The following is a 26,019-nucleotide window of genomic DNA, read 5'->3' on the forward strand; positions in this document are numbered from 1 at the left end:
TAAGTTCATTGTGGTCTGAAGCCGCGATCGCGAGAGAACGGATTGAAAGAGGAAGGTTTAGAAAAGCTGCTCGTTAGCTTCTTTTACTGCGATCATTTTTCTGTTTGGAGATTTCTTATTAAGGCCTTTCTGTGTTTTTTTTTATCAGCAAAGATGAAACAATTGTGGAGCCGACTTTCGAGCTGCTGCGGATCATCACTTCTGTTTGCTGAAACAACGTATTGACGATGTTGTTGCCAGCAGATTAAATTAATGAAAGATAATTACCATTAATTATGTGGGCAACTTAAGCAAACAACTGACTTTCTAAACTCAACCAAAGAGTTCTTATATTATAGTAGAAAGAAATAATATAAGGTCATTTAAAGTAACAATTTCGAACCTTTTCATATAAATAAATGTCTGTTAAGTCTCTATCACTGAATGAGGTAACACAATGGTGATTGAGCCGATGGCCCACTGATGAAAGCCTTTGCATTTGCAGTATCACAGACTGGGTGTCTGTGGGGACTTTAGCGGAAAAAATCACAAGCGGCGCCCAGTTAGTGACGCGTTTTCCATCAGGCAGCAGTGGTTGGTCTGCCAGAGAGGGTAGGCGGAGCTAAGCGGCTGCTTTTCCCCTCTCTGCAAGTGTTGCGAGTAAACAGTAATCTACTATGGCTGAACAAACAAAGAAAAGATGGATGACTACAGATACAACTTCAACAAGAAGTGAAAATCCAAAGAAAAAGAAACAAACTCGACGCTCAGATGAAGCAAACAGTCTGAAAAGGAAAGCGACCGTCAGCCAGGAAAATCAAGAGTTACAACCGGAGCCGACCGTGGACGTCACACATGCAGCACTGTCTGGATATCTGGGAAGTGTGCTCCTGCAATTACCGTTTATTGCCATAGGTGTCGCCAAAGAGAACAAAACTGAGATCTTTAAGAGAATTTAAACATATATATCTAAAGGCGCATTCATCATAAATTGCCTGCCCTAACTTTAATGTTCAGCACTGCACTGTTCTGAACCTGCAAAGATGAGCTCATGATGCTGAGCATCAGCTCTTCTGCTTCCTAATATACAGAACAGAAACAGGAGACAGATGAGCAGAGAGACAGGTGGAAAGACAGGTACAATTATATACATATAATTCTATAAATACATATATTCACAATGTGCATGTTCAAATGTCGACTCTCGTCTTGTTCTCACACACAGGCGAGCAGTCACATATGCATAAACACACACAGATGTGCACACACACACACAAACGCACACATGTACACATCCAGTCTTAGCAGGAAACCGGTAATGGGTGGATCCCTTTAACATGCACACCTGTGATGACTGATAAGATAACTGCAAGGTGCAACGAGAGTGTGTGAGTGTGTGTGTGTGTCCTTCGTACATCTGTACGCTGCCATGCACCTGTATATTGTATAATACAGAGTTTTTGTGTGTGTGTGTGTGTGTGTAGCTGAATAGTAATATTTTCTTTGGTTCCTCTGTGCAGACAAACTCCTCTCTCCGCCTCGGGCCATCACACTCGCAGCAACAGTTTCCCCGCACGTCTCCTCGACTGTAGGACACACAGATAAAGTCAAAGTAAATTTGATTTTCAGCTGGTAGAATATTAAACAGTCACAGATTGTCTGTGCTGTAAACAAAGATTAATTCTCTGATTCGCAGCAAATATTTGCAGCAAATAATCAGTGTCATGAGGATATTTGCCGACTCATGGATGTTGTTTCTCGCCATTCTGCTGCTTCCTCGCACACATATAGACAGAGACAAAGTTTATTTATACTTGATTTACCTGTGTGGACAAAAGGAAAGGCGATTGTCTCTGGAATGTTTGGGACACATCGGGGGTTACATTTTTCCTTATGGAAATATCAAAAGAACATTTTCCTGCTCGTCTTTCTGAACCAGTCTTAGTGAAAAAACATCTGTTTTAGCAGAAGACGAAGAAGAAGACATACTTTAGTAATTAACCACAAAGAATGTTTTTACTTTGTTTATACAAATATGCCACACACACACACAAAATGGACATGCACTAATGGAGAGATGTCAGAGTGAGGGGGCTGCACATGGACTCGAGGAAATGAACTGACGCCTCTCCAGCTACCAGCCCCAATTCCACGGTCGGTCCGTACCGGGACTTGAACCAGCCACCCTCCAGTTCCCGAGCGAAGTCCCAACAGACTGAGCTTCCATTTTGACCTTTATGACCTGGAAGAGCATCTGAAATAAACCTTACACACTGCAGACATTTAGATAAATAGATAAATGCAACCAGATGAAGCTCGGGTTGTTTTTTTAATGATGGAGTTGAATAGTTTCTTTTTCACATTTTTGCAGTTTCAACTCTGACGGAATAAAAAAATCTAACAATGGTGAAGCTTTACTAGTAGTAGTATAGTAGTAGCTGTGTTTTGGAGGTACCTTTTCCTTTATTTGACATTTAAGAGTGCAAGATGAAGTGGAAACCTGAGGAGAGAGGCATGTGTGATATGCAGTCATGGACCTGGACTGGAGTTAAATCCAGGATGCTGCTCTCTAGGTTTTACTTAAAGTCTTACTGAAATTAAGCCGAATAAAAGGTTTTGCAAAATGTTCAACCTCACTCTTACCCTTCTGGTGTTTATTTCTTCTCTAAATAAGCTGATATGAACCACGGCACACTAGCGAACTTGTAAATGTCAGAATGCCCTCAGGGCCTCGGACACTCCTTTTCTTACATCTTCACTGACGCAGAGATAAAAAAACAAACTGAACATATAAAGTGAAATCTGACTCGCTGGGAGTCCAACTGGGCCAAATTGATTCCCAGCGGCGCATCAAAGCTCTGCTTCTCACCCGGTCGGCCTCAAACCTCCAGAATGAGAGTCCGGCTCAGACGTCGGAGCAGAGCCAGATTCAACAGCTCAGACTGACACATCGCTACTTCACATTCTGCTGTTTGGCAAAGGAAGGGCACCCTGTCTCCATCCATCTGTGAGCCGGAGACAAACACAGCCTCTGACACGCTGTGTGAGTGTGTGTGTGTCTTTATGTCTATGTTTCAATGTCTGTGATTTACAAGGCACCGGACAGTAGTGGCCATCATGTCAATTCAAGTGTTGTTGTCTTAAAGTCTAGCCAGCAGCTCTCTCTCTCTCTCTCTCTCTCTCTCACACACACACACGTTGGCTGTGTGTTTGACCCGACACATGCTCTCCAGATGTTGGAGAACATTCCTGAAGGTCTCATCGCTCGTGGACATTTTATGTCTCCTCACACCGTCCCGACACTGTCACAGCTCACTTCTTGGTTTGTTCAAAGTGAAGCAGCGATGAAGAAACAGGACGTCCACGCTGCCGCAGGACTCAACCACACCAGCCACTAAGTGGAAGCAGTGGACGGTGGACAGGAAAAAGTGTATCAGAGAGTTACAATTTAAGATGCACTTTGTGTTCAGATTTAGAGTCGGAGGTGTTCTGGTTTACGGCTGTAGTCCAAGTAGCTGTGTCCAAGCGTTTTTTGACACAGTGGCTGTATGCAGAAGGAACAAACAAAGCGACAGAACACAATCAGTTGTGATGCAATCTGGATCCCAACATCGGTCCTCCGATGATGTTTTAGCTTTTATTAATCTTGATGAACACACATCTGCAGGCAACTGACAGTCCTATCATGGATGTCATCGCTCAACTCCAACACCAACACGACCGTAAACAATGCAGCGCAGAGAAAAAGAAGTCTTGGCAGGAAGTTCCTCATCGCTAACCGTTGGCTACACCGGAAGCCCCAAAAAGTTGGCTGTTGCGTCCATCAGCTCCGGGTCTGGCCGATGGGTCTGAGATCCATCCAGCAGTGACTTGGGAGAAGTTTGGAGATGTGGGGGCACTAAAAAGATGAAGTGATTATTTGCTGTTATACTGTATATAATTGCAATTTGACGTTACACAATTTCATGGTTTGTTTTAAAAGTTATTAGAGTCAGAAGAATAGATTGTTGTCAATAAGATAAAATAAGATGTTGAAAAAGAGGCGTTGTGTTTTGAGGCCAAATGATCAGAACCAACTTTAACCTTCTTTTTAAACGTGAGCATCTTTAACAGCTGCAGACTGTAGATCGAACCTGGCCGCCTGTTTCGTGTCTGTTTTAGTTCTCTGACCCAGGTGTTCTTGAGCATAAGGACATGAAGATATAACAGTTGTTAAAGCTTGACAGGAAGTTAATAATATGACAATTATACTGGGGGTTTTTTTGCTATATATTACAACCTGGTTGTGCACAAATTGTGGTGCTTTAAGGGGGGTTAAGATGGTTTATCTTAATATTCTAACTGATCTTGTGTTGAGAGGAAAGACTAATGTGTGTTATTAAATTATATGTACCCTGATGGAGCTCTGATAGGTGGAGTTGTGGCCAACTTAATTATTGGGTGTGCTCTGAAGCCCAATTACCCGCGGTTTCACTCCACTTCAACTGAGCACGCACAAAGTGTCACACGAAGCTTTAATTGACGGCTCTGTCTGTGAGTACACAAAACGAGGTGAACCAACGGCAGTGTATCATGAGTCTGATAAAAACACATTTAACAAGGCTTGTTATCGCTGAATCTGCAATAATGAAACTGTTAAAAATGTTAATTTGTCTCAAACAGCCAGTGGATCAACTCCACAGACATTAGCTGTGAGCAAGCTAGCAAAATACGAACTCCTTGAACATAAATGTGTCTGTTTCCTTGGGTTGTTGCTCCCATGAAACAAGTGAAACACCAGCACAGCAGGATGAATGAAGAGTCTTTAATAACAGACAGGTAATAAACTCGCACCGAGGAAAAAAGGGACGAAACTGACAACTTACTAGGCTAGTATTATATTTTTTGTTTGTGTATTTGTTTACTTTAAAATGATCCCCCTCGTTTACGGCCCATAATCTGTAACTCTGCAGCCTAATAACAGGAATGACAGATGCAGTATAACCTTTACAGCTCTTTATTATGCTAACAATCTGACAGTGAACTGGGCAGAGGCATACAGTATTAGGCACAGCTGTTTCCATACAACACGGGCTCTTAGTCCCACCAGTGTAGCGGAGTTGTGTTTAGCTGCAGATGCTTCTTCACATTTGAAGTCGAGCTCTTCACAGCTGACGAGCACTCATCCTCCAGACACAGCTTACATTTCACCGTCATGTTGTTCTCGTCCCTTTAGACCAAACATTCAGAATAATGTGAATATTTCCACGAAGTAAACGCTGTCCTAGCTGAGTTAGCTAGCTAGGCACGCACACTGACGCAGCTGTGTTTAGCTTCTGCTGGTATGCAGCTACCTGCCAAGAAGAAGGAGAGAAATAGAAAGAGTTTGTTTTCTTTTCTTTTTTTGTGGCCACAAAAGGAAAAGAGAAATACAGCAGTTTTTTTCCAGTAACGAATGACTTTTTATGACAAAGTAACTAAATAACAGAGTACTTGAATTGGAGAACTTTGCGTGAGGTTACTCGTTACAACAAGAAAATCATCCGATCTAACGGATTACTTTGTAACGTGTTACCCTCAACTCTAGTCTTAAGGCTAGGAAACACAAGAAACAACAGAGGATATGACAGAGAGCAAGCTAACATTAGCTAGCATTACTTGCGCTTAATTTATTAGAATTAATTAACATACCATGAATAAATGTGACTAAATAAGTGGATAAAACTTTAATACATTACCCTGTCTGTTAGCATGATTTGTCACATAAGTTGTCACCGGCAATGGTGGTTGAAGAATGAAGAAAACTCCCATGATCCCTCATTAATTTACGATGTCAACAAACTCCACTTTTGTTGTTGTTCACTGAAGTCCTGCTTCACACTGATATACTTACTAAGCAGCTCAGGTTTAAGTGCCTTGCTCAAGGGCCCCTCGACAGTATGATTGTTGAGTGTAATTGATCTGATGTTACAGGCAGTCTGCCAGTACCGAGGGGTTTCTAACAGTATAAGCTTTGCCCGGAGAAATAACACTGTGATTGGAGTTAGTTTGCATGTCGGGGTGGATTTATCCTTCAGATATGCAGCGTGACATCCCACAGGTCAGGAAGTGAAGGTGGTTTTCACATCAAGGTTTATTAAAGTGATACAAACGAGCCGCGGGGGGGTTTCCCCTGCGTCTCTGCTCACCGAACATCATAAAATCCAACCTGAGGCCCGCGGCACACACGCGAGAAGGAGAGAGCAGCACAAAGTCCTGAGGATATTGAACCTCACACCTCCATCGCTGCATATCCAAACATCCTGAAAGCACAGGCGAAGCAGGAGTCAGGCCTGAAACGCTGCCAGAATATTAACCTCTCATATGACACACAGATTATTATCACTGCTGGATACACTCATGTAACGAAACACCACAACAAACTAGCAAATACTTTTCAGAACCTCGTCACTTTTATTTTGAAATCCACAGTGACTCATGTTACAGAGCGTCAGGTGCGATGTGTAATCATAACAGAGACAGTGTTACTCACGGAAATTAAGATAAGATAAGATGAAACTTTCATGATCCTTGAGGGGAAACTGGGTCAAAGCAAAGAGACAGGATGCAGACAAGGAAGCCAAATTAACCATGAAAAATAAAACAGGAAGAAGACACTGAGCAGGAAATAAAACCAAAAATACATTAAGAGTTAAATAAATTTAGGAATCATAATTACACCATTTAATTTTTAATGCTGCATCATGAATATCTGCTAAAAAGACGAATTAATTGCAGTTAACGTCTGCCTTTAAACTTATTAATTTACAACAAAGCAGCATCGTCTGCACACAGCTGCAGCTGAAGTCTAACATTTTGCTAAAGGTGCGAGCATCAGCAGATCCAGCGTCTCAGGGATCAGAACCAGCAACCTTTTCCAAAACTTTGCTCCGTGACCTTTGACCTGCTTGTTGTTGCTCTGCTCGGCAGTGGAGAGGCCGTGAATCTGCTGCTTCCCTGAATCGATGGTCCTGTTCTGATCGATATTGTCCTCCCTGTCTGTCCCTCCACACACACACACACACACACACACACACGCACACACACACACACACAGTGTCGGGTTAAATGTAATCAGCCGCCTCCTCTGTGTTCGTCTCTCAGGCCAGCAGTTTTATCTCGGGCCTCTTTGCAACACCCACTGCCGACAGAGCAAAGTCCAACCGCTTATCTGAGCCTCTGCCGGCCAGTGGTGCTCAGCCTGTCTGCCTGTCTGTCTGCCTGTCTGTCTGAATGGCATACTAACTGACTGTCTCTCTGTCTTTTAGATGTATTTACAACTTTTTGTCTCGACTGTCGGCCTCCGACTTTATGAGCTGGAGCTGACAGTAATACAGACTTTCTCTCTGACTGTCTCTCTGCTCTTTGCTGCATGTTAGATTTATTCCAGTTAATTCTACTGTTTGTTGTTGGTTTGTGTCTTTGGGTAACTTTAAACTTTATTAAATAGTTTTATTTCCTCTAACTAATTCTTCCAAATTGCCTGTTTGAGTGTTCATATTTAAATCCTTTATATTTGCGAACCTTTCATCACCATTTGGGACGGAGAGGAGAAAACTAGCTGTGAGATCCGGCTCAGCTCTCTCTGACTGTCTCTCTATCCCTCTACTTTTCTGTCTCACTGAACTTCTGACTGTCTGTCTGACGGCCTCTGTACAGCTCTTGGTCCTTCTGACTGTCTGTCTGCCTGCATGACTGCCAAACTGTCTCTCAGCCTCCCTGTTTATCTGTTTACTGAATGTCAGACTGACTCTTTCTGAACGTTTCTTTTGTCTGTGTGTCACTTTTCCAACATGATGTTTTACCTTTAAGACACTCGGAGCTGAAGGTGACCTGTTACAGGTGCAACACACCAATGAGTCATCATCATGTTTCCTCCTAGAGTCCGGGCTGTTCTCACAGACGTCCTATAACAGACTCTTTAACATCTTACATGTGCTATGAGACCTGTCTCACTGCCTAACTAACTGACCTGTCTGTCATCTATTTTCCAAAAAAAGGGAGTGTACAGCCTGAGGCCTGAACTGAAAGTGCTCCCTTCTCTCTCTCTCTCCGTGTCTTTCTCTCCCTCTCTTGCCCTTCATTCCCTCCCTCTCCTCAGGCAATAATAACAAGTGTAAACAGTAGATCCACCTAACAGGATCCAGGATGCACAGCCTCATTTGCATTGCACATCTTGAAAGCACGCACCACCCTTTTCCTTCTTCTCTCTCTCTTTTTTTATCCTTTTGTTCTTTCATTCTTACGATATATATTTTTAAACTTGTATTTATTTCCTTCTTGTTTCCTTTCTTTCTTTACTTACCTCCCGTCTTTCTTTCTTTTCCTTTGATTTGTCTTTTCCACATTATTAATTTCTTTCTTTCGTTCTTTAATCTTTCTCTCTTCGTGCTCATATCAGTCACTTTTTCTTGATAAGATCAGAATAAAAAACCTGTTTTTAAATCCTCCCTGCACTGATGCACAGTGAAGCACATTTGGACTCTAATTTTATCAGTCCGTGTAAGTGAGCACAACAAGTTCCTGTCATATTTGTTTGCTCACAGTTTCAAAGCGTTTGGCCTCCAGAGTGTACAGCAGAGCCCCGGCGGCTGTGATATGATGAAATTAAGGTCAGAGCTGAACTACAGCAGCAGAAAACACATCTTATTTTTGCATTAAACTCTTTTCATTTCAGCACAGAGGCACTTTGTGCAGGGGAACAGGCTCACAGGCCCACGCTGCATTCGCTGCACCAGCAGCACAGCCTGAAGGCAGCTGTCATCAAGTGTTCAACAGGGCGAACGGAGAGACTGTTGCACCTCAGGAGATAAATATCCGTTATACTGAGAGTGACAGCAACGTCACTCACACAGGTCTGAGGGACGGATCGACCCTTCAAAGCTTCTTTCAGACCTTCAAAGCCGCAATTATGCAAAACATGACACGATGTGATTCAGTGTTTGATAAGATCTTATCTATGGGAAACCTTTCTCACCAAGAACTGTCGTCATTCACCTCAAACTATGTCTCACTCATTCACCTGTTGTCCTACGAGCTGACTGGAAAACTATGGATGGAAAAACACGAGTGCTTCTCCTCAATGAATTACACAAGAGGCAAAAGTTGAATGATAACGAGGAGAATTACACGAGTAGATGGATTCAGTTCTCTGAGCCTAAAAAAAAAGAGTTCTGTAAACATAAAAAAGTCTGAATGACAAAGTTTACTGCAAGTTCAGTTTGATCACACAGAACCAGAACCATCCAATTAACCTGTAATGCCACAGGCCTCATTTAAAGTGCTAATCTTGAAGATCTCAGTAACTGCTCTCCACCTTGGCAAAGCGACGCCGCTTGTAACTCTTGATTTTCCTGGCTGACGGTCGCTTTCCTTTTCAGACTGTTTGCCTTCATCTGAGCATCAAAGTTTCTTTTTCTTTGGATTTTCACTTCTTTTTGAAGTCTCTCTGGCAGACCAACCGCTGCTGGGTGATGGAAAACGCGTCACTAACTGGGCACCGCCTGGGATTTCACAGACACCCCGTCTGTAATACTGCAAATGCAAAGGCTTTCATCAGTGGGCCATAGGCTCAATCACCATTGTGTTCCCTCATTCATGACTTAACAGGCAATTATTTAAATGAAAATCTTTGAGATTATTACTTTAATATTTGTACTTATTCTTTCTAAAAGTAATACATGATAGTTGGAAATAACCCACATAATATCCAGTGTGGAGGTCCCAGCTGTGGGCATACTGGAGTCCTGCTCAGCAGGGTTTTTTGCAGGTGCATCGATCGCTTCCGGTTCTTGTTCACAAGTCTTACTCACTCACTTTCTCTCCTGGAGGAACCCGTTTGTTGCTGTTTGTTTGTCTCTATCCTGCATCTCCCTCTAGCCAACTTCTCGGCCCATCCAGTTGTTCAACATGAGCCTGGTTCTGCTCGAGGTTTCTGCCTGTTAAAGGAAGTTTTTCTGCCACTGGTGCCAAATGTTGCTAAGTGCTGCTCATGGTGGATTCATGTTGAGCCTCTCTCTAAATAATATAGCAAAGAGTACGGTTTGGACCTTCTCTTTTTGTTGTGTCTTGAGATACTTTATGATTTGGAGCTTTATAAATACAAACTGATGGATTGATTGATTGCTTAACTCTAATGTAAACCCGTCGCTGCAGTATAGACGCTCAGAAGATCTGCTCAGGCCCTCCAAAATGTTGGAATTCAGGTGACGTATCAGAAAGGCCGATAAAGTGTGCCTGGGTTGGAGGTTGCGGGTTTCACCGAGGAGATCGGAGTCCTGTATGAAACAAAAAGTCAACACGGAGTTCTTTTAACCCACATAGTGATGTTTCCTAAACTTCTAACACGACTGATTCCTGCACAAAACAATCCCAACTATGTGTGGATAAAACGTAAATCCCAGAAACTTTCAACCACTTCCTCTCCTCCGCCGAGGTTATTATGCCGTTTGTGAGAGGAGATTAATTTATTGTGACATCCAGACTCTTATCAGCGGCTGGTATCTTTTTTTCTAAGAGTCTCGCGTTTGGAAACTGGGTCAGCCGAGGGTCACAGATTACAACCGAGAGGTTACAAATGTGAGGGTCGCACGCGGCCTTCCTCCCCCTTTTGTTGCTGAAATTCTTCCGCTCAAACGTTCACATTGTTGCTCCTTTAAACCTCGAAGCCGCAGAATTTAATCTGAGAGAGACTCCAATCTGTTTCCCTCATGCGAGGCCTGAATGTGACACTATCAGCGTGGTCACCTGATTACTGTGAGGGGACGTATCAGGGTGACATTTTGAAGCCGGCCAGGTTAGTCATACCTGTGTGTGTGCGTGTGTGTGTGTGGACCGTTTCAGGCGGGACTTCTCCTATCTTATCAAGCCAACTGCTCTGAAGGGACTATTGTGTATGCAAGGTGACGGACTGCCTTAGATTCCCACTCCGACTGTAGACCAGGGACCATATCGTCAAGGTGTGTGTGAGCATGTGTGTGTGTGTCTTTTAGAGGCCCATGTTTTGATGTTGTATCATAAAATGTGAAATTATCAAAGAAACGCTCGAGTTTCTGCAGCAGCAGGAACCAATGCGGGTCTTTTAGCATCGTGACTCATCGGTCGAAATGTTTTAGTACATGTGTGTCAGCTTCTGTGTGTGTGGGTGTGTGTGTTGCTGCAGTCTATATTCTGAGGCCTCCGGGCTCATGGTTGCTGAGCCTGACGTGACAGAGAAGAAAAGGCAGTGACTAATACGTGACTCTGACAACACAGGGCTGTGTTGAGCAACTGCAAGAGGACAGAGAGACAGACATGCAGATAGACATGTAGACAGGCAGACAGGAGGCCGGGCGACAGGGCCAGGGCGGCTACAGGAACCAAGATCAATAAATGTTCTTTTTATTTGTGCTGCAGATTTAAAGAGAAGGAAGCGTCCGCGCTGAAAGTGAGGATGTGAACTGAGCTGAGCTTAAAAGAGAGATATACGATGTGATATAAATAGTGAGTCAGCAGGTTTTCATACTTCAGCTGCTCTTTAATTGTTCTACAGTGAACAGGAAGTGATGCGTTTACAGTTTGCCTGGGATGAGCAGAGAAGGATCTGAGTGCGTCCGAGGCCGAGCAGACACACCAGAGATCTCCTCTCCGTGTTTCTGTCCTGCTGACCTGCTGATAGTTTTGGCAGTGCAGGGTCAGAGGCAGGGCAGCAGTTTTAGGAGTGGTCCGGGTCCCGCTACGAGCCCGCTTTGAGGCTCTCAGTGTGATCCGGCCGTGTTTAGTCTACCAGTCCAACATGTCACACACAGCGGTCATTTGGTCAGGAGCTGTTTCAACAAGACGCTGCTATTCCTGCTGCACGGCCTCACCAGCGCGGCGGGAGAACAGCCGTGATTGATTGATTGACCAAACGAGTCATCATCTGCTTGAGTTAGGATCGTATATTTACCAGAGGAAGAGCTTTTATTTAATGTTTGCAATGAATGATTTGCTGCAAGATATTTTCTAAAAGCATCTTTTACTTTGAAAATCCTGAAAGAGTTTATTCTTTTTAGGATTTTGGGGAATTTCAGGAAAGTCTTTGGAAACAAACTAAGCGAGTGAACGTAAAGATGTGATCACTTCCTGTTTCAGTGTTTGATTTCCTCCTGATTCGTCCACACTGACACACAAACTTGGTGTTGACATTGATGTGAAAAAAGAACAGATGCACGGTTTCTCCCCACATTTTTTGCCTTTTTAATAAGAAAAATGAAACATGAATCATCTGAATCACATTCAAACCAACAGAAACAACAAAAACAATATATTATATCAGCACACTTTCAAAGTTTGAAAAGCAACATAGCTTAAATAAAAGACAGAGAACGTCATGTGACCTGAAACTTCTGCGTCCTCGGCCGTGTGACACAATAATCCTTCAATAGATTGTCGACGCGCTGACCTCTCGTCAGACCAGCAGTCGTTTGAAGAAAAGGCACTTTTTTTGGACGGCGGCGGTTATTCGACTCCCTCATTGTTCCACTGATGACAGTGTGAGGGGGGGGCGGTCATAAGCATTGTTGTAACACACACACTATCAGCCCACCTGGCCTGTGGGAGCTCCATAGTGCAAAGTACTGTATGTAAATCTCCCATAGTGCATCTCTCCTCCCCTCCACTGTTTTAGTAACTGACTGAACTCCCCCGTGCACCTCACCCGCTCTCTGCTCTTCAACATGTTACAGTCTGACAGGAGCACGTAATGCTCTCGTGTAGGTAACAACAGGAAATGTTTGTGGGAAATAAAAACATGTTTTTAATTGTACCACAGTTTCTTCGCCTCTTTCTTTTTCCTCTGAGTTCCAGCAAAGACAAAAAGGCTTCTTTTTCTTCATATCAACCAAAATAACAAACATTTTATTTTGAAAGTACGGACTTCAGTAGATATATTTACACTGACGGGTTCCTGATGTGGCAGAAATGACGGGACGTGGTGTGAAACGCTGTAACGCACAAACAGTAACACCTGCCTGAAGCAGTAACCTGAAACTCGTCTCATCCTAAAAAACTCACATTGTGTTTGTAACTAGTCAACAGAGCTATACAAGATATATTAAAATTTATTCCCTTCATAAATAAATGCAAATATCCTTCTCCCCCCACATTACCTCTATTTACAGTTTGTACAGAGCCGACTGAGCGCGTGCAGACCTCCTGCCACACACAGGATCTGACCTCTGTGTTCGCACAGACCAGTCTTCACCAGTCACGACTTCTCTTCATCCAGCTTCACTTTTCTGTCCTCCGTGTAACCAACCAGTCTCCGTGTTCGTCAGAGGTGGTAAAAGAAAACAAACAGTTCTTTTGCTCCTCAGAGGGGCGGCCATTTTAGATGTGAGTCTCTTCCGAGGCCGCTGGATGTGAGCCAGAGAGAGAGAGAAAGAGGAAGACAGAGAGAGCTCTGGTGTCCATGTTAGACAGAAAGAGAAGTCTCCATCTTGGCTCACCTCTACACACAGGTGTGTGTGTGTGAGGATGTGTGTGTGTTTGTCCACATTAGGAGGCGTTGAGCACCGAGCGGCTGTACAGTGTTTGGTAGTAAGCGCCTGAGTCCATGGCAGAAGGCCCCTGGCTGTCGTAGATCTGCTTGGCCCCCACAGGAGAGCCGCCGGTGTAGCTGTTGTAGGCCATCACCTGGTCCTGGTAGGACTTGAGGTCCATCTTCTGCTCGTTGGACATGAGGTTGGTGATGGAGAACGGGTGGTTGAAGTTGTAGTGGGGGTCCAGGGACTTGAGGGCGTCGCTCTGTAGGTCTATGTGCTGCTGCATGGCGCTGGGCAGGAGGTGGGTGCTCCCCACTAAAGACTGGGGGTGGAGGAGCGGGTTGGAGGAGGAGGAGGCTGAGAGGGACAGTGAGGATGGAGGGATGGAGGAAGAGGAGGAGGAGGAGGGAGGAAGGGAGATGGGTGGGCTGTGGAGGTGTGAGGAGGACAGCGGAGGGCAGTCCAGAGAAACCATGGAGTTTCTTTGGTGCGGCTGGTCGTCTGAGGAGCCCGGGTGGGAGTTGTCTGAGTGGGCGGAGTCAGCTCCCTCTGATCCTCCTGTGGGGCTGTGGTCCTCCAACAGGTGGTCTCCACTGTGGCGTCCTTTCCCTGACCCCCCCTCCTGGCTCTTGCCTCCTTTCTTGGCCAGCTTGTCCTCGATCTTGAAGCGTTTCTGGCGGCGCAGGTAGCAGCCGTTCTCGAACATGTTTCCTGACTGTGGGTGCAGAGTCCAGTACGAGCCTTTGCCCGGCTTGTCGGGCGAGCGAGCCACCTTCACGAAGCAGTCGTTGAAGGAGAGCGAGTGGCGGATGGAGTTCTGCCAGCGCTGCTGGTTCTCACGGTAGTAGGGGAACAGGTCCATGATCCACTGGTAGATCTCGTTGAGGGTGAGCATCTTGCTGCCGCTCTGCTGGATGGCCATGGTGATGAGGGAGATGTAAGAGTATGGCGGCTTGGCGTGGGTCAGGGAGCGGCGGTACGGCTTCGGGGGGATCTCTTTGGGCCCGGCCCGGCTCAGGGTGGTGGTGGAGGGGTATCCCAGCTGGCTCATGGACTGGCCCATGTTCTGATAGTGGGACAAGGAGCCCAGGGAGCCCGGAGCAGCGGGGCCCAGCTGGGTCAGGGAGCCCGAGCTGAGGGACGAGGCCACGGGTGAGAGCGACATGTGACCTGGCCCGGAGCCCATGGAGGCCAGCGGGGAGCTGCTGAGGGCGGAGCTCGTGTACATGCCGTTCATGCCTGCGGGGGAGGCAGTGGCCGGGTTCAGGTTGATGTAGCTGTTGATGGTTCCCATGGAGCCCATCGAGCCGAGACCAGAGTTCATGGTGCTGGGAGAGGAATACATCTGCAGAGAGGAACACAAACACAACACCAGGTTACTTACAGGGAAACATCTGCAGACATGAACAACAGTCACAGTTTGTATAAAAAATTATATATAATTAAATCATCTTGACCTTTAATTTGTCAATATTCAGGAAACAAATATTTCATTGAATTAAATTAAAGTTTCAAAACTAAAATAACCGTTGAAATGTTACAGAGCAGCAGTTTGCCTCTCCGTTTAAAAAGTGACTCCTTATCAATGCACAATGAAGCTCTCAGTGTGCGCGGAGAGGACATGGATTTCACACAGCGATGTTAACCTGAAAATGCGTAAAAAGCGCGTCATGGTGCCTCTCGGCTCAGACAGCCTCCTCCGCTGCTGCGTGGAAAAAACAAGTAAACCAAATGTTCACTTCTGAGGCTCCTGAGGAGTCGGATTATTTCCTGTTCTTATTTTATTTCGTTCGACAAAGACGCAGAAATCTGTTCTTAATATAGAACATAATTTGTTTGACATTTTAAATAGTTTTTAAACTGAAGAAAAAAGTATTTACTATGATAAAAAGTGGAGTCTGTGGACTTCAGGTATCTCGGGCCGCTCGCTGATCGCAGGTTAAATATTATCAGACTCTTTCTTCGTCGCTAATTTGATCAGGTCGAGGTGAGACCTGAAGCTGCTGATGGAATTAAGCCTAATTGAATTAGAGAGAATAAATCATGTTACATTAACACCTGAATTGTCGCGACACTTCAGCAGCTGCGGGAACACAAAGGAGGACAATCTGTTGATGAGCGAATAACTTTAAATTAGTATTTAATGAACCTGAATATTTAGATTTATTTTATATTAGGCAACAAAATCAGTCAAATAAGAACGGGAAGTAAAATTTGGGAACTTTTGAAAATAAAAATTCTTCCTATTTTGTTTTTAAATATTATTTCATGTTTAGATCGGAAGTTGAACAGACGAAGAATGTAAATTATTTCTGTTACATTTCGACGTTTTTCTTCTGACCATAATTGTTCCTGTGAAAATTCAAAGTGCGCATCAGGCCGAAGACTCAATGTTAACATGAAATGCGTACATTTCGTTTGAAGCTCGTGGAGCTCTGCAACATTTTGAGCTTTGATAGTTTAATGTGAAATCCTTACAATATTCTCTTTACTTTTCTTTTACAGTTAAACAGAAGAGTTCCGCTGTTTTCAGGGTCCTGCTGAAAAGTGGGCAAATAAAATGTCGCTGCTCTTTTAACTTCGCCATCGACTGATTACAAGAAGAGGAAATAAAAACTGTCATTAACTTGATTATTCTTGTTATTGTGATGTTGTCTTTACCTCGCTGGGCTCGCTGTAGAAAGTATTCCACTCTGGTAGATCATGGGTTTCCATCTTCACAGAGCTCAACATCCCCAACACAAGTCTTTGAAGGAGAAACTCTTTTCTATCACCGAGTTTTTTATATTTTTATATCAAAAATAAATATAAAATCCTTCGCAGAGTTGAAAATAATCGGGGGGGAAAATCCAAAATATAAAGCTGTCTCCTTTTAGCGAGGAAGAAGGAGAAAATATTTAGAGTCAAAAAAACGTGGAAGAGAAAAAAATCAAAGTGTGATGGACGCTGGTCTCCTGGGAAAAGTAAAGTCAATATTTCTTATTTATCAGTCATCCATTGTTTCATAACGTTAATCTCGTGAACTCAGCAGATGTTGACTTCTTCTTCTTAGTCTTATGGCCCGTCTCTCCCTCTCCGGCACGCGGTGCAGCAGGCGGAGATTCAGCGCGCAAATCCAGCAGAGGAACCTGGACGTCCTCCTCTTATAAGGTGCTGCCGGGTCCCGCCCCGCTCCTGACATTTGAATGCCGTGTTGGGATCCAGGAAGGGCCCCGCAAAAAGGCCGATGTGGCCCCCTGGCGTGCTGTATATTGGCCCGGCGGCTGCACCGGGGCCACCCGGACGAGTGACAGTCCCATAATCCTCCAGTGACCGAGCTGAGAGGATTTTTTATTAATGTAGCAGTAAAGTTCATCAGGGAGGGTTAATAAGGTTTATAAGTTAATGATCAAACAGGTTGAAGGATGCGTTTATTCCATAAACAGGTGAAAGAATAATGTTTCTTTATTTTAACGAAACAACTTGATTTGATTGAGTGTTTTAAGAGGATTTTTCTGCAGTTTTGGGGCGTAAAATTTGAACATTCGAAATATTAAAGTAGTGATCATCGTGTTATTTTATTTTATGTAGCAAAAAAAATCCCCTATAAATACTTTAATTGGACTGGGGGCAGTTTGTGTGAGTGCTTGTGAGCCGGTGTGTGTCTGTGTGTGTCTTGAGGGGCGTCAAAGTCGTTAATTCCCTTGGCTATCACTTCTTCTTTGGGGCCACGACCCTTTTAACACGTCCTCTGCGGGTTCGTAACCGCCAAACTGATTTCAGATTCTGCGGTTTGATAGTCAAATGTTCCCCTGACAGTCAAAAACGTCACTCAGGTATGCTGAGATTAGATCAAGATCTAAACTTAAAGGTAGCAACGGACACTCTTTTTATCAACGTTGTTTTCGTCTGTGCGTAAATTGTGCGTAAAAGAAAACTGGCTGAGTTTAATGGAAGTTGCATTCAAATTTTGAACTTTGCTTTATTACATCAATCACTTAAGATTTCTGGATTCCCATGTGCGCAATCTGTGCGTAAATCTGTCTCAGTTGAAAGAGAGACACTTTCTTCCCTTTCTTCTTGGAGATCTTTTTTCTTGTGCTTCTTCAGAGGCCTTCGCGCACAACGCCACACAGAAATACAATAAATAATGTAATCCTGGTGCAATGCATAGGGCCGGACTCCTGTGTTGTGGAATACACATCGGCCTGGCTGCAGACGGAGGCCTGTGAATGTCAATGCCTCTGCTAATGGCCAGTCAATGGACATGTAATTGATGCGCAGGCGGGAGGTCGGCGGGATTAGACTGTGAGAAAAGATCCGAGGAAAATAACAGGAATCAGAAATAACAGGAAGGACAGGAGCGCGCAGAAGTAGCAGAGATATTACAGGAAAGGTTTGCGCAGAGGCGACGTAAGGCCAACTTAGATTGCAGTTTAAATCTCCGGAAAGCTTTTAGGACACAGAACAACTCTTAAACAAAAACCGAGTCTATTTGATTTATTTTGGATTAATGGTTATTTTCATTTAAAAACAATTACTGGACGCTTCTCTTAATGTTTACAAATAAACCATCAGCCACAAACACTCTTCAGATCTTCATATATCAGCTATAAACTGTATATTGTCGTCAGACTCTCTGCAGGCCATCGCCTGTAAAGTCTCTGATGATCGCCTGTTTGCAAAAAGCTGTCAGGTCGATTAAGGCGCGGGATGAGCTGACACCTCCGTGTGTGTAATGATGTAATTAAGGCTGAAAGAGAGCAGCTTTTTTCATCTGCACGGTGATGTATGTGCGGATGAGAGAAACTCTAACCTCCAGCTTCTGATCAAAAGAACAAATCAACCAAATATAAGGTTTAATTTGAGAAAGAGGTTAGCGTGTGCTGGTTTGGTGCGTGGATGATTCTGAAACTTTAGATAAAATGAGACTTTATGTCCAACGAACCATCTCATGGGTATAAACAGCTACACTGGGGGCTGCACCTGGTCTCTACATGTCTCTAAATATACTTCTGAGTTTCAGATACTTACAATGATAATGGATTTACTCATAAGGGTTCATTATAGTTTAAAATCCGAGATCATTTTATTAGGTTCGATTAAGGTGGTGATACTTTTTTTGTTTCATTAGTAACGTAGCCTACGCTTACGTTAGTTATAATGTTGCTGCCTTTAAGTACCAGTAGGAAATCTGATATTTGCTTAATGTTAAATATAAAAACTAGTTCCACACAGCCTCCCGTCATGTTGATGTGGGGAAACTGTTTTGGAAAAAGCTCTGCTAAATGTCCAGCAGTGGTTGAGCTTTGTTCTCGTCTCTTATTTGAAGTTTATTAGAAAATAAATCGAGTTAAATTATAATTTGATATGTTTTCGGCACAAAGTTTGAAGCCTGTCTCCTTACGCATCTTTGATTGGTGTAATGCTCCTTTAAGGTCCCATTTTTCCCCAACTCACATTTAGCCACATCCTCTCTCTGCGGGCCGTTTCTCATGCCAATGCGCCTCCATCGTCCATTAACACCTCTATAATTGGTTTAACAATAGCTGTAATGAGCTGACACTAATGGAGGAAACGACACATCGGCCTGCCAGCAGCACGACGGCCGGGCGGAGGGGGGGAATAACCAAACGCTCCCCTCGCCCCCCCCCCCTCCTCTTCTTCTTCACGATAATAAATAGCAGCTTATTAAAAGCTGGAACTAGCTTGAAGCTACGTTAACCTTCTTTTTCAAGAAGGGGCTGATTTGAGGTTGAAGAGCTTCACATTTCTGGGGGGAAACCTGACGTCTCCTGCAGTAACCTGTTATAACACTTTTGATTTACTTTTTATGAGGACTTCCGGGTCTCGTTCAGGCTCTGCAGGCCGCGGTATCATTTCTCCTGTATCATGAAAGATGCAACCCGTCTGAACAGCATCTGCTCAATGAGGCAGGCTGAGCTCACTGGTGCAAGAGCGCCATCGTGTGGCCGCTAGAAAACACTAAATAGATCTTACGTTTGGTTTATCAAAGTAAAAGTCGACACTGAATTAAAATGAACAGTTGAAAACTATTAGGCAATTTAATTGAGCCTGGATTATTACATGATTTAAAAGAGGTTTAATTTATCAGGATGGATTTAATGTCTGACCAACAGGTTAGAGGTTTAAGCTCAAAGCTGCAAAACAAGATGACATGAACTCATTCAGATTGGATGAATGCCTCTCCTCTGTGTTAAGATAAGAAACTCTATTGAACCCATACAGGGGAAAAACTGATTGTTACTGCAGCTCAAGAGTCAAACGTAGAGTAAAAGACGACTAATAAATAAAACACTTCTAATGATATCATCATTCTGGTCTTCAAAAACACAATTTAAAAGTCCAGATTTGATCAAATATCATCTCTATGTCCCACAATACAACATGAAACACATGCACAGAGTGAATAACATCTTCTATAAGGATCATGGCAGTAGAAACACTGACACATTTCATGGAGATAAAAGTCTAACTGTATGAAATGTTCTTGCATCATTACATGTCCCCGGATATGGATTTAAGTCACCTGTGTAAATAATTTCATTCAGAATTTGCCTTTACTTTGAAACAAGACAGGATCACTTTATAAGTTTAAGTCTTTAGCACAGTCTGACCGGCTCTAAAAGAAATCAGATTAGTCGCTAAATACTTGTAAAAGAGATTTATTATTTAAACTGAACTGGTTATATTTTATTTTCTGATATTTTTAACTTCCTGCTTTAAGAAAATGTTCTCACGATGTTCCTAAGAAAATTATTGTGGCGGGGAAGAAAGTCATAAATACTTTGTTTGGACAGATTCTTTTAATTTTAAGTTTTATTTAAATTAAAGATAAATATCTGAATCAAGTTATGAAAGTGTGGCATCTCACCTGGATGAATGTAAGGATATCATTTCACCTGTTTAACACGTGGTTACTCTGGATTAACTCAGCGACATGCAGAGAGCTGGTTCTGGAAATATTTGTATAATCATCAGTTATTAGAATTCTGACATGTTGAACTTTGTGAAGTCGTCCTCATGAATAACATTTGATTAAATGTCAGTGTTAAAAGTCAAGAAAGAGAAAAGCAGGCACAAGTTTCCATCCCATTTTATTCCTGGTTTCTAGTTTGTACATGAAGCTGCAATAAAACCAACAGATCTAAACAAGGACACAAACATGAAGAGAAAGTCGGCGTAGAGCGCGAAGCGAGGAGAGGCCGTATCAAACAAAGAATGAGCGGCCGACTTTACAAAAGCTTCAGATAAAAGCAAAACGCCGTCTGAAGGCTGAAGGGAAACAGATTCAGGTTAATGTTTGACTGGACAATAAAAAAAAAGTCATTGCACTCCTGCTTCCCCTGAGGTTCCCTGACACACACACAGACGGTAAACATTTGAAAAAGGCACTTAACAAGGGATTGCATGATGTATCAGTGCATATTCAACTCAAATTCCACTTCTTCAGAGATATTTCTTTAGAACACACCTGATCTGTGGGATGCTCTCTCCATATAGAAGGCTTAATATGATAGACTTTTATATGGAACATCCCATAAGTACAGTAGACCACACGGGCCTGTTACCTGTAACTGATGAAGACAACCATTTAAGACCTGGCCAAGAAATATAGCAATATATATTTGTGATAAAAATGTACATCCAGAAGCATCAGTTTGGGCATAAAGTTACCTTTGGTTCGTCTGTGGGACACATAAAGAGAGAATCCACCAAAAACATCCTGAATATGTCATTAGTGAAAGGTTGACTGCTCAGTTTAGGAACATGCAATCCCTGCACATTTATACACAAGTGGCAAATTAAGTGTTAAAATTGTGAAAAACTGGATAATATGTACAGTATGTATGGTTTCACTGACTATGTGAAACTAGATAAGTGCCTGTCAGAAGTCAGTTTCATATCTGGGGGTAGTTTTCAGTCCCTCAGAAAACAACATGAACAGCCTTCTCCCATCTTTGTCAAATAGCCCAATATGCCCTGTTTTATCAGACTGCACCACAGACTGTATAAAAAGATGGACGATGTGACCGCTCCCTAAAAGTGAAGCCAAACCCTCTCTATCGCCCCCTGCTGATTGGCTGAAGTATATGTCATAATGCCCGCCTCCTCCATGTTAACAGATGGGACATGAGTCAAATTACAAAATCAAAACACACGCCTCAAAACATGGTTTCTGTCATTATAGTTAGTTCTTATGCTGATTTACATGCAAGGGTTAATTTTTCCGACAACTTTATTTTTAATTAGTTATTTGATGCTGTAAAAATTATGATTGACAGCTCTGTTGACAAATACGGCTCCTGCAGCCGGTCTGTTCTGGATGAGCAGAGTTGGGGAGGATCGGCTACGGGCTACGGATACGGTTAATTTCACTGCAACGCTCGTGATTTTGAAACCCAAAATAAACTTGTTATACAGCGTTCATTCTGTAAAAGGTCCATAAAAGTGTCACATGAAAGAAGGTGTTCTTGTCTTGTGTTTTGGGAGAAACTTTAACCCCTTCATGATGACACAGTTTAAGGTGGATTCTCACTTTAGAAAGCAAAAGGTTTAAGAAAAGATACGCAAACGTTTATAATTACATATTCCAAACTGTTGCATATACTATGACGAAGGATTGCACATACATACTATAATAGATCTATAGAGCATATAACATTTAACATTCTAGTATAAAATATAGTCCTAGGCCTATCATAGATATCTTTTCATATACATTCGGGGTAAAGCGTAGGCTGGGCTGGATCCGTATGAAAGCAACATTTAAATACAGTCAAACACAGAGTGTCTGTGGCTGGTCGACAGGTTCACTGGATGTTTGTTTCTCAGCTTTAAATGAAGCTGGCAGAAAAGACGAATACAAAGACGCACAGAGAAATGTACCTGCTGGCATTCTGTTCACATCTCATGTCGGTTTGCATGTTCTGCAGTTAAAGTGGAGATTTGTTTATAAAAACATTTTAAATGTGCTCGGACGCAGATTCAGTCAGGAAACATTAAAACAAATCTCTATTTGAAATTAAAGGTGCACTTTTTCATTATCATTTTAATTTCATGTCAGTTGTGGATGTTAGTTATATTCAAAGAAGCACAAATGTTTCATTTAGAAGAAGCACTGGCAGAGCAAATTACATTTTATCAGACAGTTTAGTCAAGTTTTAGACTCAGACGTGTCAGGATTTTACTGTGAACAGTCCGATGTCTGACCTCCTCTTTGTGCTGCCGACCGACAGATTATTACTCCACAAGAAAAATATATGAAACCGTCGTGGTTACTCTTTTGTTGCGTAAAAATTTGTGTTGTTGGATTTTTAAAAACAAGCTTTTGTGCTTTCTTGTGCCAAAACAATATCGACAGTACAGTGACAATTAACTCTGGAGCGTCGCTACTTTCTGAGAGTCTCAGAAGGGTATTTTGAAAGAATTAACATTCATTTATTAGTTCTGCTAACACGGATCCATTAGCAGCTATGCTAGCTTCTTTAGCATATAAAGAAAAAAGCCAATTATACATCAATAAACTAGTGGCCATATAGGGAAATAGAGACATTTCAGTGGCACTAGTGGCTTCTTAAGGTGCATACAAGTTGCTCCGTGAATAATATTTATCTATTTGATTAGAGCATCTTTTTAAATATTCTAAAGTGGTGGTGTATTTCTTTTAGAAAAGTGAGCAGTAGTGAAAACAGCTGTAGTCTTTGTTTTTCTAGCTGCTAACAGTAGCTACCCAGCTAACGTGGCTACTCTGGGATTCATCAATAGTTTAAACAGGTAAATCTGACCCAATGTAAAAAAAAAAGAGGCCACTGTTGAGCAGTTGATTTGTTGTCTGAATATCTGATCCCAACTCTACATTGTGTGCCATTTTGACTTTTGTGCCTGGTTAATTCAGCCACCAACAGACCTCAGCTGTTTGCTGAAATGTGAGTTTGTCAAAGGATTATGTTCCAGAGTTTAAAAGCCTGAAACGCACCATGAAATGTGTTGTGGTTATGAATGGAATCATCACATTCTCATTACAGGTTTAAAGAGGGCAGAGTCAAAAAATACAAAAGACATGTATGAAGGCAGTCTTTGCAATGTCTTTCTGGTGAGGTCTGATGTTATTAAGTTTGGGGGGTGTGAGTAAAGACCTGTGTAATGGAGGTTTTCTGAGCTGTGTGTCGCTTCTCTTCTGGATCTCTCAGTCATCCAGTGCGGACGTCTCCTTCTGGTGTGTGATTCCACTCTGGGAGGATAAAAAGCATACAATTTTTTTATTTTTTATTTCAGAGTAATCTCAAACAATATCAAACCTATGTCACCTGGATCAAGCAAATCTAGAGGATATAAACAAACAGTTACAACACTTGCTTAACTTAATGCCTCTTATTAGGAGATATTGTCATACAACATCTTTGAAGCCCTGCCATTTTTGGGAATGGTTCACTCAAGAAGGACTTTTAGAAGAAATAATAATTGAAATGCCTATTCTTTAGAACTGTACAATGGTTAAGGCAGGACTTGAAGACGGAGTAAACTAAGGTGCTTTCTTGTAAAATGCTGCCAGACTTCCGACAACATGATGTCAGATGTGTGTGAACCTGCCTGTTGCTGTGTTGGGCCCTGGGTTCCATGAAAATCACCATCACGTCTCTCTCTCTTTCTTGACGGTGATGTCTCCACTTCCAGATCCAGATCCACTGGCAGATCCACTCCCAGCCCCGGATGCAGACGCACCTGCAGCTCCAGGCCCAGGCCCGGACCCAGCTCCAGATGCAGCAGCTGGAGCAGCTCCTGCCCCACCAGTGCCCAGTATAGTGGAGACCTCTCCCTGCATGAAGGCCCAAGGAGGGCTGTTGGGAGAGTTATCCAAGGGACAGCGCTCTCCGCTGGGGCAGTAAACCTCGCCATCGCCCCGCCGGCTCTGGATGTACACTCTGGTGCAGGGGAAGCAGAACCTATATATGGCGAAGGGAGAGAAGAAAGGTTATTACAACTTTCAGTAAAAGTTAACTTTTAATACAAAATACAAATTTCTGAGGTTAAACTTTACTTTACTGCACTAAAAGTCCCAAAATGGAGCATTTTATTTTATGAATCTTAAATGCTCAAGCAATGTTTAGTCTTATCAACAAACAGCGTCTAAGCATGTCAAAGCGAGGTCAATCACAATGCAACACCACTTTAACAAGTTGAATAAGTAGCAGACACACAGACCTGTGCCCGGGCACTGATGGACACTGAACAAAGTGTGTGTCTTCCAGCCTCTCATGACACAAGGTGCAGGACAGAGTATTTCCGGTTGAATGGGTGTTGCTGGCAGATGCAGATCCCAGCTCAGAGGCACCACTGTGGGGTAAAGCGGCAGCAGTGGTCGCTGCCTCTGCTGAGGTGCTGGATCCCAGGGGCTCCCCTCCAGACCTCGAGGTGAGGGGACGTGGCTGCCTGGCTGGAGATGAAGCAGGCTTGGGGCTCGTCTGGCTCACACCTCCGGCCATGGAAGAGGACACAGAAGGCAGGCCTGTGCTCTTACTGCTGCTGCTGCCGGCCACAGCACTGTGGATCTGTGACTGTATCTTGGGCTGGTTCTGGGATGAGCTGAGCTCTCGCTCCAGCTCCGGAGTGATAAAGGGGGCTATCCCCATCCCTATGCCGAGCTGTCTGCGGCTCATCTCGGCCAGCACTGGGGCAGGGAAGATCATGGGATTGCTCATGGGGGCTGTCCTGGCAGTCAGACCCGCCGGCATGCCTGCAAGAAGCCCATGCGGAATCCCTGCTATACTTTGAGTCACTAGACTAGGAGGGATGGCAGCACCCAGCATGGGTCTCCGGCTGCCGCTGGGGCTCTGGCGGTGCACTTCTTGAGGCGGCTGGCCTTCACGGTGCAGCCCGTTGGGCGGAACGCGTATAGTTGAACCGGTACTTTCTCCTCTTCCTCCCCTGTCGAAACGGTCTGTGTGCAGCCTGCCTCCGTCTGCCGCCGCCTCTCCTCTTCCAGATGTGCCGTGTTTATTGGGTGAGGGACCAGGTGACCTGACGTTACCGTCCTGCATCCCATGAGTCCGTTTCAGCTGTCTGGCGCTCGCTATCAGGAATTCAATCTGATTAGCTCCCTCGTAGTTCACACAGCCACGGCAGACCACCTCGCTGAAGTCCCACACAACAGTCCACGGCATCTTCGGCAGGTCGCACAGGTAGCACCACTGGCGCCTCGATGAGGAGGGGGACGACATGGCTGGCAAACAAGCTAGCTACCCTGCGCGGGTTCAACGAGCAAGCTAGCTTGCTAACGTGCTAGCACACGTTAGCTGCGTTAACCTATTTATCTTTGACAGGTGCACGCCCTCTATTTGCTCACGACTTTCAAGTTTTACGGACTTCAACCCGCTGTAGAATAAAGTTTACCATTCTACATATATTAAATTAAATAAAACTTCTAGTTATTTCGCTCTTATCGTAATTTGTTTGTTTTGTTTGCTCACTTCGGCCTGTTCTTGGCTGCTGTTGTCAACTGCTTCCAGACGGACACTGG

General features: G+C 43.5%; 2 protein-coding genes across 2 annotated transcripts; both read right to left on the reverse strand.

Annotated features, from left to right (window-relative positions):
* Positions 1-12,195: 12,195 nt before the first annotated feature.
* On the reverse strand, positions 12,196-16,261 carry foxa3 (forkhead box A3). The gene is made up of 2 exons (XM_069668722.1): positions 16,161-16,261; positions 12,196-14,844 (listed from the first exon to the last, which is right to left on the reverse strand). The coding sequence occupies exons 1-2, from the start codon at positions 16,230-16,232 to the stop codon at positions 13,513-13,515; spliced, it is 1,404 nt and encodes a 467-aa protein (XP_069524823.1). The 5' UTR covers positions 16,233-16,261; the 3' UTR covers positions 12,196-13,512.
* A 4,318-nt stretch (positions 16,262-20,579) lies between these two features.
* Positions 20,580-26,010, reverse strand: irf2bp1 (interferon regulatory factor 2 binding protein 1). Its single transcript, XM_069669054.1, has 3 exons — positions 24,705-26,010; positions 24,093-24,445; positions 20,580-23,733 (listed from the first exon to the last, which is right to left on the reverse strand). The coding sequence occupies exons 1-2, from the start codon at positions 25,718-25,720 to the stop codon at positions 24,133-24,135; spliced, it is 1,329 nt and encodes a 442-aa protein (XP_069525155.1). The 5' UTR covers positions 25,721-26,010; the 3' UTR covers positions 20,580-23,733; positions 24,093-24,132.
* Positions 26,011-26,019: the final 9 nt, after the last annotated feature.

Source organism: Semicossyphus pulcher, unplaced genomic scaffold (assembly GCF_022749685.1).
Source record: "Semicossyphus pulcher isolate SPU_LCO1_2020_fin unplaced genomic scaffold, fSemPul1.0.p SCAF_19, whole genome shotgun sequence".
In the NCBI taxonomy this organism is placed as follows: Eukaryota; Metazoa; Chordata; class Actinopteri; order Labriformes; family Labridae; genus Semicossyphus; species Semicossyphus pulcher.